Source organism: Convolutriloba macropyga, chromosome 3, assembly GCF_964194025.1.
Source record: "Convolutriloba macropyga chromosome 3, txConMacr16.3, whole genome shotgun sequence".
NCBI lineage: Eukaryota > Metazoa > Xenacoelomorpha > Acoela > Convolutidae > Convolutriloba > Convolutriloba macropyga.
In genome coordinates this window covers 46,702,850-46,717,168 of record NC_134470.1, presented here as the reverse complement: position 1 = coordinate 46,717,168, position 14,319 = coordinate 46,702,850, and the positions used below count along the sequence as shown (strand labels likewise).

The 14,319-nt window shown below is 34.3% G+C and overlaps 1 protein-coding gene across 2 annotated transcripts in view; it reads right to left on the bottom strand.

Moving 5' to 3' along the window:
- Positions 1-14,319, bottom strand: part of LOC142336240 (alpha-1,3-mannosyl-glycoprotein 2-beta-N-acetylglucosaminyltransferase-like) — a 127,424-nt gene that overhangs the window by 65,362 nt on the left and 47,743 nt on the right. For both annotated transcript variants that reach the window (XM_075384921.1, XM_075384922.1), the window contains one exon: positions 672-852. In XM_075384921.1, coding sequence (XP_075241036.1) covers positions 672-852 — 181 coding nt within the window. The remainder of the gene's footprint in view (positions 1-671; positions 853-14,319) is intronic.

Below are 14,319 nucleotides of genomic sequence, written 5' to 3'. Positions count from 1 at the left end.
TACAATTTAAAGAAATTTCAATGACTAAACAAAAACTAGACCTAAAACGGAATATGAGTGAATTGGGAAAACCGTTTCCAAAAAAATCAGATCACGAAAAATTGAACAAGAACTGAAAATCAATGTCAAAATGTCGCATGTGAACAAAAAATCACTAGAGAGAAAGAGAAAATTAGTTCAAACAAAAAACTAGGCCTAGAGTGAGTTCTGAATGGATTGGGAAAACCATTCAGAAAAAAATCCGATACAAAAAAAATTAAAAAAAAAAAACAGTGAAAATCAGTGATATTGCCCCGCATGTGAACAAAAAACCACTGCCGAGAAATCGATTTTTTGTTCAAACACCTTTTCTCACTCTACATAAAATTATAGTGAAAAAATTTCACGCCGCAAAACACTCGCTTTTTCGCTCCATTTCTTGTTTCGTCGTGACCAAAATCGCTACTCCAATTTGAGTTCAAAAATCATGAAATGTCTGAGCAGATCTTAAAAAATAGCCCCCCAATACAATTCAAATTCTTTTAATTGTAAAAACCACGATGTCCCCAATAATTGCCACTATAGCTTCACGGCTATTAATAACAAAGTTAACTCATGAATTTAGGTTTCCATTTTCCATAGCCTCAAATTCTGTTTTTACAATGTTGGGACAATGATAAAGTTGAACAAACCAACGCTTTCTGCAGCTCCCCCTGCCTCAGGTGCTCTAGGTTCTCCAAATCTGGGATTAACAGGTCTTTTATTTAAGTCTTCTTGTATTTGCTGTTGATTGGCTCCGACATCTTTTCTCGAACCCTTCAGGCTGTCAAGACGCCCTTGTAATTCCGCAATACGATCCTCCAAGCCTTTTATCTAAAGACAAGAATAAATCTTTACAAACAAACGTTCGAGTAAATTACCTAATATGATAACATGACCTGATAACTTAAAATTGGTTGTTTTCTCAGCTGTTTGAATAAATGCATATATTCATTCATGAACAAATTGAAAACTCGAGCTTCATTAAAAACATTATTAACATTTTTTTCCAAATTAAAATGATATGGTGTTTATAGACACAAACCACTGAAAACATGAAACGGTGTAAGAAACAAATCCACCCACACAGGAAAAATAAATAACTAACAATAAGACGGAAACGAGACTCAATCTGAAGTGCAGGCTATTTCTACTAGATTCAAACGTTCGAAGAAAGAATAAGACATGATGAAATGGCAAAATGATTCATTTAAATTATTATTGCTCCGACCCCACTTGCGGGGGTGATTATGCCCTATGGGTTTCTTTTGTTCAATCAATTTTGACCAATCGATATTTTTCACGGCTGATTGATCTTTCACTTAGAAATCTACGACTGGTATCATTCGAAATATTCAGACTATATTGTTTTAATTTGACCGTTTTCGGAATGCCGCCTTTTTTCAAGGAGTTCTCGAGTGTTGAAATTTTGTGAACATCTGCACAATTCAGTACTTTTCGAATTAAAATTAATTAATTTTGCTGAAAAGTTTTACGCCAATCAGCAACCCTAATAACCGCTGATACAACCTTAGTGAACTATGATGGGAGATAATGGGGCTGCCACTATCTAGCAGAGTGACCTGAAATTACACTGATGGCTTTTTTTTTGCAAATTTGATCAATTGTGCATTAATTTTCAGATAACATTTCGGCCGTTTTCTCAATTTTAAATCAAAATTTGTTCAATTTTGTTCGTCAATGTGAAGTTTCTTTCATTTTATTTATTTCAAGAAAGGCTCAATAATGACGTCTAGGAGAGGCTTACGCAAAGTTCAATTTTGACCAATAAGGAAAAAAAATTGCTAAGAGTCAATTAACTTGACAGAAATAATTGAAAAGAATTAATAAAAAAAAAACAATTAATTTTGGAGAAATTTATCGAACGTATTTTGCTGAATGTCGAAACACTCCGACTTCTTATTGCATCACAATTTTTAAATGTTCAACGTAGCTCTTTTTTTAAAAACTAATTCATTCAAATAATGTTTGTTCACTTGAACTCCGTGTAAGCTGCAAAAAATCTGACAATCCAGATGAACATAAACCGACAAATTTTGGACGAATTAATCTCGGACAATGAGCGGGGGCTGTTCAATTTAAAATCAGAGGACGTGGAGCTTAGAAATTTTTCTGGGTACACAAAATGCCACCCTCAGAGGGGTTCAAACCCGTGACCTGCAGCAGGGTACCAGTCCAAAATCTTAACCACTAAGCTACAATGGCTTTGATTTATATCAACCACAATCGAGTTTAGATTAGCAACAAATTTCAATTCAGAATGAAAGCCACTTTGATAACTCAAAAACAAAGAGTTCTAAAGTGGAAAAAAACTCAAGAAACGGCCAAGCGGAAATTTTGCATAAAACACACCGTAAAGATTTTATAAATCACTACTTTAGTTAGTTTACGCTTATGTGTTTAAAATGAACCACTTTTTTTGTTAAAGAAATAGGGTCAACAAGGAATATATCTAGATTTTAATTCATTCGAAGTGTTTGTTTTCGAAATGTTGGTTTTTAATCAGATAATCTTTATTTGCTGTTTAATATTGCTTTTGTAAATAATTGCCTCAAACTTTGCTTGAGAGCAACTAAACAGCAAATAAAGATTCTGATTAAAAACTGACATTTCGGAAACTTCAAAAAAGAATAAAGCAAAATCTAGATATTGTCCTTGTTGACCCTATTTTAATGGAATATTACTAAAAAAAGAAAAGTGTTTAAATTTAAATACATAAACGTAAACTAACTAGAGTAGTGATTTGTACTAATCTTTATGGTGAATGTTTAGTTATTGAAATTTTGGAATAGATTAGGGCATTTCTTAAAGCATGATTATTGATTAATGATCTAGACTTTCTTAAAAACTACTTGCTAATTCCACATTTCTCCTAAAACTACCAGTTCTAATTAGACCATATGTATAAACGGACATCTCTCATGAAATTGTAGGATTTTATCTTTCCTCCCCGCACCTTTGATATCTGTGAGCTTTTTCCGGTTTTCACAAGTTTCTTACTGTCTTAGTATTTAAGTACATTTTGTACACTTCACATTTTATATGTTTTGTTTGAGCAAATTCCGGATGGCGAATTCGACGGTTATATCAAAACTCTACCTTTTTTTCTCACTATTTGAAATTCCACGCCCTATACTCTTTGACAAAAAGTCTACCAAAGATTGGTAATGGGAAAAGTCAGCACATTATGTGCGTTCACACATTGCCGATCCCCTTGTTAGACTAAGACGACAGCAGACAATTAGCAATGCCGTTATATTCCTCAGTTTCGAAGTAACAAATTGCATCTTGGTTCGCGAAGATAAAGTGAGTTATTCAAATGAGTGGAAGATGCAGATCAATTTTGTTTCTAACATACCTTTTCATGCTGAAAAACATTTGAGGTTTATTTCCCAATTATAAAAATTTGGACGTACAATACAACAGAAATTGTTCTTCTACAAGAAATAAAACAACGGACTAAGGTCAGACAAATCGTTCTCAAACGACTGGCATGCCTCTGTCTCTGATAGTGCATAGCTTGCCACTAATGAGGCCAACCAAAATATTGAAATAACCCATTACACTATAAAAACGCAGCCTCATAGATTTGCCGAGGTACCTGTATACAAGACCAGAACAAGTAGGTTGAGTATGGTAGGTAGTGTAGTTGGCGGAGCGGGGGTAGATGTGTGCTGTGGCGGACATGGGTCAGTAGAGGGTGCGGATATTTTTTTGGCCGCTGTATATATGCTTTATTATGTTGACACATATGATGATCAAATAAAAGATCAAAATATAATAAGGTGATCTATTCATTAAAACACTTAAGAGCAAAAAAAATCAAATTTATTTTTTTCTAAAAGCAGGTGTCAAAGTCTAAAAAACGATTACTGTGAACACAAGCCAACTTAGATTCAACTAGTAGTCACCAGAAATCAATGAAATCTGCTGATATTAGGTGATAATACCGTAATAAGTACAACAAAAAATTGTAACAATTTTTGAAAACGAAAAACAGCCAAACATTGAAACGATTATTTCGATCAAGTCAAGAATTCTCAGGAACCGATTAGTCTTGTTATTAAGAAAACCAAGTGATTGGTCAACAAAATCGGTTTGATATTTCGTGAAAAGAATGAAAGTCAAAATCACAGAAAGAATTAGCTGTGTAATGAAACATTTAGGTCGATAAAAATAATGCATATTAGCGAACTATGAGACCTGACCCTAATGAGAGTAGGTGATAAGACAACAATAAGTACAACAAATACGCACAAAACTAAAAAAAACTAAAATATTTTGGAAACAAATAAGGTCAAAGTCTCGAAAACAACTAGCCATAAACTCAAACATTTGATTAGGTTAACATATGCCTCATTAGAGACCAACGATACTGTCATGAATGGTACTAGGTGATAAGACAACAGAGATTATAGTTAAAAAGTGGCAGAAATCAAACTCTCAATAATATATTATGACAACAATTAGTGTCAAAGTAACAAATCATTAGCTGCCTGTCGATAAGTTCAACCAACTGCAATAGGCGCCAATAGAAAATATGTATCATTAATAGCACTAAATAGCACTCAAATGGCAACGCATCAAACCTATTCGCTTGTTTTACTACTCCAACGTGATTAAAATCACTCTTTAATATCGACGTTTCACAGACGTAAAAAAACGTGATGACCTCTTAAAAAATAGCAGGACAAAAAATGAAAAAAAAATTCATCTGACCAGCAGATCAATTGAACAATGCCAGCCAAAGAGACAAACAGTCCCAAAAGTTCAGAACCAAAAGTAAACAAACTAAAACAATTATTGCTGAGTCTTGAAAATTTTACCCTTAAGGCAAAAATTGATCCATTTATAAATACTCAATAAACCACGCACAAGCCGTGAAAAAGGTTCATTGACCACTAAAGATGGAAGATATTGAGAAATATGGCAAATTTAATGAAAGTTTCAAAATTTCGCAATATTAATATGTCCAAAATCAATTTCGTTCACTCGATTCTTCCCAATCTCCTAAGACTATGAAAAATTTCATTGCCCCTTAAAGATCGATAAGCTCAGAAAATGACAAAATTCATTTTAATTTAAAATCAATGGCAAATTTTAATGAAATGTTGCTAAAACTGGTGAAATTAATGTCGTCAGAACCATTTCCTTGTCTCCAAAAACTATCTAGTACACCAATTTTGAAGCCCAAAAAATTTAGAGGCCCATAAATATAAAAACTCGGAACATAATAATTTTTGAAAAAAGAAAAATTTCATAATTTATCAAAAAATAGCAAAAATTCGAGATATTAAAATGCTGAAAACCATTCCATTGCCACCAGAAACTATGAAGTAACCTATTATCAAACCCTAAAGGGAGCTTGCCTGTCCCCTGGGGCAGGAAAAAACCAGAAAAAGACAAATTGTCAAAAATTTGAAAACTTGCAAAAATTAGTATCATATTGCGTGTTGTTTATATTGGGAGTACCGAAACATATAGCTCACACAATGCTCGTGAGACGTGATTTGGTCTTGCAGAATACCTTCATGAACTTTGACAAGCGTCAATTTAGGAGAGTTCAAATAAAAAACTCGAAAATTGACAAACATAGCTGGCATATTGCCAGAAAATAGCCGCAATAGCTTCGTAGATCTGCAGTCTCAAAAAAACCGTAAACAGGACAGACCAAAAAAGTTCGTCTTTCATTGAAGGCTGATATGTTATATTTTGATTAAAAGTCTGTATAAATTTTTGCTGCCTCTATTAGTTGCTTTCAAATAACCTTCATTTAGAGTGACACACATTCACTTCACCTTATCTCTTTGAATTAGGGTGAATAAAAGTCAATTTCAAATTGAGGAAGTCATTTTTGAGTGTGAGGTAAGTCAAGTGTGACCAGAAATTTAATCACGCGAATGACTAAATTTCGCTCCACTAAGAGCGAAAAATGATGTAACGCACGCACTTCAGTTGAAATTGCATGAACGAATGAACAAAAAGTAGATTTGAAGTGGTTGTGAAGTCATATGGTCGTAACAAAATCTTGACGACGAAAGAAAAAAAACCAAGAGAAGGCCAATAATAGCCCCCGCTATCGCTGTGCAGCTATCAAAAAAAACATGAAAAATGTACCATTTTGGGCTCAAAACTCATAAAAATAACCTTTGAACCTTGAATTAAAACTTCCCAGAATCTGCAACACTCTAATTTAATACCCACTGGGAGTTACTTGTTTATCGCGTTTTGAAAGATCAAGGTCATGGAAAAAACCGGTTCAATAAAATGAAGTGTACAAAAAAACTACAAAAAAGAGTCCACTATAACAAAATGGCAAAAATACTGCCTAAAAGTCTAATATTTTTTTCAGAAAGTTAGAAAAGCTCCGAAAGACACTAATACTGGTTTGGATAATTGAGACAAGCACCTTTAATCGATAAAGTTGAGTTGAAACTAAAAACTGCTTTCAAAAAGCCGCCTGTGATCAAAAGAATTCGCTCACTTGGATTAAATTGTTTCACGCCTACTTTACTCCAAAAAAGGTCACATTTACTCCTCTTCGCGTCTTAAGACAGAGCACCAATACAAGCCAAACTCTTCCAATTGTAAAAAACAAAACCCAGTTATTCTTGAACGACAAACGATAATGTAGCCTGCTTGAGGCAGGAGGCAAGAGCGTGGGGAGTAATAGCTCCGAATGTGATTAGAGCTTATTATTGACCACAAAAAGAATTTACATTAAAAATATTAGACCAATTTGGACGCAATTTTCATTCAAATTTCGTCATGAACTGCCGCCTTTAAGTTCACTGGCTTTAATTTCTAAATAAAAAGCAATGGAATCGAAGCTGAAAAGCCAAGAACGTAAGTCAATAGAAAAGCCAAAGCAGCAAAAGGGTTGCATGAAAACGATAACCAAAACCCAATCACATCGGATAATTGCTCTCATAAAACCTGGGCTTTTGCTCTCCGGGCTTTACCTGTTTATCCCATTTTTGCGACCAAAAGATAAAATGGCCAGACAAAAAATCGTTCGAGCGAAAAAAGCATGAAAAAACCACAGGACTAATATAATTGCAACACACTTTGTCTGAGAGCAATTAAACAAAAACCAACTAACGTGGCGCAAACTATTCCCAAACGAGAGGTTGGCTTCGATCGTAGTCAGCTGAGGTTTAGGAATGCTAGCATTCTATATAGGAAGTGAGCGGAGTGGGAGATTTGAGTGGGTGGGAGTGACAGAGCGGAAAACTTTTAATAGGAGCCACACTTCAGATCATAAAAACTTTTGCCTCAAATAAGTTTCAGTGATACGCCTACTTAGAGACTAGTAAGGCCCAAGGCTCTAAGAGAAGCGCTCAGCCACGTAATACCATTCGGGCTTTACATAGGAAAAATAGGTCAAGCGAAAAATCGCATTAAAAAGACCAAAGGACTAACATAATTGCTAGAACCTTTGTTTGAGACCAATTAAACACTACAGCTATATCTGCTTCAAACTTCGTTGAGAAGCTTTTAAAGGAACTTTTGGGGCAAAATAGGGTCAACACAGTGCTATAATCAAAACTAACAAGCCGATATCAGCATGGGGTAACAGATCAGTGAAAACTGACAATTTTTCGCAAATTTTACTGCACATAAAATGATATAATAAGTCTCAAAGATCACGAAAAAAACACTGTTCAGGACTATCAGGGCTTGCTAAACAATTTCGACAAAAAACAGAAATTTTGCAATTGTTAAAAATTTTATAAATTCGCTTTATCATTATTACTACGTTGAATTGGCGCGCGATTTACGGGACGACAATTTAAAATGGTACAATTTTCAGTTTCAAAACAGGGATTAGCTGTTTTTGAAAGTTTGATGTTAAGGAGTTCCAATTAAAGTTTCTCTAGTAAATTTATTGCGAATAAACACGTTTGCGTACTTACCAACACTTTTAGAATATAATTGCAAACGCTCAATACAATCGCAGTTTCAACCAATCGTTCAATAGAAATAAATTTCATTCCTTTCAACGCAAACCATTCAACCAAACGTATTACTACACCAGGGGAAATAATCATTTTTAATAATTCGTATAGTAACGCGAGATGATGTATTGCTTGTTTTATATTTCGATGTTTAGGGAAGGCACTTCATGGAAATGGAGAATCAGTCTCATTATTCTACTCATTTTATCTTCACGAACTGTATCTTCAAGTGAATTGGTGTACGACAGTTTTCATGAGGTGCCATTATTCGTGTTAAACAATAGAATATCGGGAACGCCTTTTAATTCCATTCCAATTTCTTTTTCCCGTGTATTAAATATTTGTTTTGTCTTAATAGTTAAGGCTTCTATCATGATCCAATGTGGAGATGTAGAAGAAAACCCAGGGCCAGTTCTGAAATATGCTGAGTGCGTTAAAACAGTTGGCGCGTCTTTTAAAAATAATGTAAAGATTTTCTCCCTCAATTGTAGAAGTATTGTTGGTCAGAACTCCACCTTAAAGCAATTAATGGATGATTTGGGAAAAAACACAATTTTTGGCTTTACAGAAACATGGCTCAAAATGAATGACGATATCCGTTTTTGGGAAGTACGCAGTGAAAATTTCCAATGTTTCAGAAAAGATAGGAATCTTTCATTACATGACAAAACAAGTGGAGGTGGTCTGCTGCTCTATATACCTAGATCTTTCAAACCTAAAGAACGTTCAGATCTTAAAACCATCTCGGAATCGCGTTTCGAAAGCATCTGGGTAGAATGTGAGTTCATTAAAAAAAAGTATTTGATAAATATCTCGTACTGCCCGACCAAACACCTTTCTGAAATGTTTCTGTCAGAACTGGCGCTGGGAATTGACTGTGCTGCAGCTGAGAACAAACGAATAATTTTGATGGGCGATTACAATATTGATTTTTTTCAAAAGAACGAAAAACGAAAATTAGAAACGCTATTTATTCCGTACGGGTTGGTGTCATGTAACACAAAGATAGGGACAAGACAGAGTATCAATAAGACTGCATTGATTGATTATATCATCACAGAAAACTTCAAAAAATGTTTTGTTACAGAGAGCATCTTGAATAGTGATCACTATGGAACAGTTGTTATATTAGAAGAAAAAATGATGATGAAACAAATGCCAATCAAAAAAACTTTCTTCGACAAAAAGAACTATTCTAAAGAAAAATTCCAGGAATATATTCGGAGTTCAGATTGGAGTTCTTTCTGGATGTCACAAAATGCTAACGAAATGATGTTCCAATTTTGTATCATAGTCGAGCAAGCAATAAGTGTGCATGCACCATTGAAATCTTGTTTTGTGAGGAATGATAAACCGAAAATTTTCCTGAATAGAAATAAATTCATATCTGGAAAAAGTTTCAAATCAGAAAAAGAAGCTTCCTTATTAAAACACTTTGTTTCTCTGAACACAGAAAAAAGTCGCTGGAAATTTATACAGGAAGTTAGGAACAAAGAAAAACAACGAATTGTAATAGATACTCTGCGTAACAGTTTCGGTGAGCTTATTACGAACGGAAAAGACATCGCAAACCTTTTGAACTTCAAGTTTTCAGTTTTGGGGGAGTACTTTGGCGAAAGAAAAAAATTTGATGAAACATTGTTCTCAGCTGATACGGGAAATGCAAATAAATTTTTTTTCAAATATGTTACTTGTAAAGAAGTCCATGATTTAATAAAATGTTTGAATGTGAACAAACCTTTGGGTCCTTCAAAAATTCCCGCATGGGCGTTGAAAGATGCCCAATCGGTCCTTGCGGAGCCTCTCTGTTTTCTGATAAACGAGTTTATTTCTGAGTCTTCTTTTCCGACTGACCTCAAAAAAGCTTTGGTCTCACCTCTTTATAAAAAAGGAAACACAGAAGATCCCACTAACTATCGTCCAATATCGGTAACCGGCGCATTGGCAAAAATTTTTGAACAAGTTATAAGGAACCAAATTAATGACTATTTGATCTCAAATAACTTGCTGTCACCTAAACAATTTGGATATAGGAAAAAAGTGTCCACAACAGATGCCATACTACAATGTACGGAATATGTACGAACCGAAATGGATAAAAAGAATACTGTTTGTGGAGCATTCCTCGATCTCTCAAAAGCATTTGACTCAATCTCACACGAAATACTAATAGAAAAATTGAAATGTTTAGGATTCGACGGAACATCTACACAATTGATTAGATCATATTTGAAAGACAGAACTCAAAAAGTAGTTTTCTCGGGAAATGAGTCCGACTGGATTTTACTTAACAGAGGAGTGCCGCAAGGGACAGTATTAGGACCAATATTGTTCAACATTTATGTGAATGATCTTCATAGAGCTATTGATAATAACAATTGTCAAGTAATCCAGTACGCCGATGACACTTTCCTCTATTCTTCTCATACTAATGAAAATATAGCCAGAAGTTATTTGGAAAAAAATATTGAAAAACTATGTTATTACTTCCAATCACATCAATTAATGATGAACAATAAGAAGACAGAATATATCGTGTTTGCTCCATCAAAAAAAGCACGAACTCCGTCTTATCTAAATGTTAACAATGTGAACATAGAAGAAACTTCGTCGGTAAAATATCTAGGAATAATATTAGACAACAAATTAAATTTTAAAGAAGAGATCAAAAGAATACTCTCCAGAATGGCGTGCAGCATCAAAATCTTGAAAGATATAAGGAACTGTTTTCCTATAAAAACTAGAGTAACACTATTGAACGCTCTTGTTTTAAGTCACATTCAATACTCATCTCTTATGCTCGTTGGTATCAGAAAAAATCTCATGATAACATTAGAAAAACAACTTAATTGGGGAATAAAAGTGTGTTTCAAAAGAAAAAAGTATGATCGCTCGACTGATTTAAAAATAAAAAACAGAATCATGCCTGTTGAATTCCTTCTCAAATATCGATGTATGGTTTTTTTCTTGAAATATATTAGGAAACAATTGCCAGCTTTTAGTAACAACAATTTATTGCAAACTTCTAATTGTAACCAGAATGCGAGAACGGGAAAAATTTATCCGGCTGTGAAAAGTAATTCGGAATTCCTCGATAAATCATTGATGCTGCAAGCCATGAAATTGTACAATGAAGTTCCATATGAACAAAGACAAAAACTCGATAATGTTAAGAACATCAAAGGTTTTTTGAAAGAATTCTATTTCAAGGAATATCTGAAGGACCCAAAGGCGTTGGAATACAGAGATCTGTTGCGGGACCTTTTTTAAGCTTTCATTGTTTTTAATTTCCTTATTATCTAATATATTTATTTTTATGTTTTTAGTATTCCAAACGTTGTAAATAAAATATTTTCTTATTGTTTTATGTATTTTAGAACTTGTACATTGCCATTTTGTTGACACTTTTAGGTGTGTAACATTTTGGAATTCAATGTTTTCTTTTTTTTTTTTTTTTTAGAAGAAATTTTGCATTTGTCGACTAAGTTTTTGAACACAGCAACTTTTGAAGCCTTCCACTGATTATCAAATTTCAGATCTTTTAGATCTGAAAATGTTCACCTTATCAGATCTAAAAATATTGTTCAAAAAAGGTCAATTCAATTCAGAGAAGAATAAATTAATTTGAAAAGTTGTTCAGAACGAGCTTCCGAAAAATTTTGCCAATTAGTTTTTGGGGACAGAAAGTCAAAAAGGTCCAGAAGAAAAATCAGTCAAGCGAAAAATTGCATAAAAACAAAAAAAAACGTAAGAGGGGGTAAGGTAGATGTAGGCGGGTAGGTAGTTGGAAGGTATGCAGCTGAGGGCGGGAGTAGGTAGGTAGGTAGTTTTTTTTGTTTTTCTCTTTTTTTTGGGGGGGGGGGGTAGGTAGTTGATGGGTGTAGATAGGTGGGGGTGGGGGTACGTCAGGGCGTTCTATAGGTCGGTGGTTGGTCTGTAGTTCAGACATGTAGGTGGGACTAATATGAGATCCTAATTACTAAACATTACAAACTAAGTTACTGTTGAAGTACAATGTTCGAAAATAGAAGTCAACGTTCAAAAACAGAGGTAAATGTTCGAAACGAAAGCAGTCAAAATTCAAAGTTATGAACAAACTTGCTTCAGCTAGAAAAAACCTGTGTAATACCAATTCGAATAGTAAAAAGACCGCAGAACCCAGAACTAATAATAGCTACAAATGCAATGTGCTCAATTTAACTTCATTAGTTACTGAAAACACTTGATTAGTTACTGAAAACACTCGAAACACAGAATTATTGATAAAGTTGAGCTGAAAGAGCCCTTTTGTAGAGCATTTTTTTCAGGAAATAAAGAACTAACAGCTCTCCTACAATTATGGGACTGCGCAAACTTACTGTTCGGATATTTATGAATGAAACAACTTGAAGAAAAACAATTACTTATAAATTAATATAAGGCTCATTAGCTGCATAAAATTTTTAAATACAATATGAGCTATTTAGGGAAAATGGTTTTCAATGAGCTTGTCTGTGTTGTCATGTCTCGAGCCCCTACGAGCACTTTTTGTATGTTTGATTCGAAAAAGGATATGCTTTTAACTCATGCCCCAATCTTACAGCGAGACAAATAATAATAACTAGGAGGTCCGTAAACGCTATCTGAAGGCATCTTATCTTGAAACTTTAACAATTGATATTCTCATTGAAAACTTATGCGTGATAACTGGTGTACATGCGATCGTTTCAATGAATATTTTTGCAAAACTACTTTGGTCCCACCAACAAAAAATGAAGAGAGCCAGCTATGTCAAAAAAAGGTTTTATGCGAGTTAAGAGTAATAGACGTTCTCACAGAGCATTAAAAAATTAAAACAGATAGAATGAGGTATAAAGAGGGAGAGAACGAGATAGATCGATAGCAGCAGAAATATATAATAGTCGAAGAGCAAATAGATTTAAAAATACGAAAAAACCCAGAAGACAGAGAACAAAAGAAGGCTGAAAGCAGAGAGGGAAACAGAAGAAACTAGTCTAGGAGAAAGCCAACGGGAGTGATAAGCGAAAAAAGGGAATTAAAGAGAAAAAGAGAAAGAAAAATTGCAATTGATGAGGCAGGAAAAACCGAAAGAACACAATGCTACAGAAAGCATAAGAATCCACCGTAAGATCAGGAACCCACTGTAAGAAAAACAATAGGAAACAAAATTGCATCAAAAAGAGAAATAAAAAGAAAAGTAGAAGTTCGTAAACAATCGAGAAAAAAGAAAGAAAGGGAGAGATAGAGAGAGAGAGAGATAGAGAGAGAGAAAGGAGGAAAACCGAAAGTGCGCGAAAGAACGCAAGAAAAAACGAAACCGATAGAATGAAGGAAAATAGGACAGCCAAAAAAGAAGCCGAAATCATGAGAGACAAAGTACAAGAATAGAGAGATAGTGAGCAAGCGCAAAAATTTGAGTGCAATAAGAAAATATCAGTTTGAGAAAACACTTGAAGAGCAAAAATGGAAGACCGCACAACCAAAAAAAGAGAAAGAAAGAAACTGAAGAAAGGGAGATATATAACAGTTCAAAAGAGGAGAAAACAGATCCTGGGTGAGACATTGAATTCCGGTTCTGATAAAAAGGATGAATGTGCTAATGAGAACACCATGGATGTGCCCAAGACGAGGAAGGGGCTGATAAAGGGCTGAAGGGGCGGAATCGTTGGCAAGACTTTGCAAATGCTTTTAGGAAGTCAACAAACACAGAATTGAGTTAGAGTTAAAGGGCTGGCTAATGCCACCAAAAAAATTTTCCTGAAAAAAATTATAGACGCAAAACTATAAACCTATCATGTTCTGTATGCTATAATTTATAAGCAACAGCCCTTAATATGAAGAAGTACTCTACTGAGCGCTAAAAAAATTGTATTTATTTCGAGACCTCCGTGTTGTCAAATACAATTTTTTGGCACCTAAATTTGATTTTGGCGTCGGCACCTTTTGAGTCTTTTACACTTCACATTTTGTTCGCTGAATTCTTCTGTATTAGAAAACTTTTGTACAGTGAAACTTTGAAAAATCATCCACCTTCTAGTCCTTGATGTTTTCGGTGACTTTTCCTTCGCAAATTTTCAAGACAACCTTTTCATCAACAATTTTTACAACAATGAATTACGAAAAACGATGTTTTTTTGTCATAAACCCTCTTTGTCTTGACACAATTTCGATCATTCACGTTTTCAGAATCAGAATCTTTTCGGTCATAGACCGTTTTCTGAGGAAAATTTTGGTCACATACCTGTCCTTTTTTTTAACCAAAAATTTTGGAAACAGGCTTTTTCCCAAAGCCTTTTTTGGTAGATGACACGGCCTTTTAGCA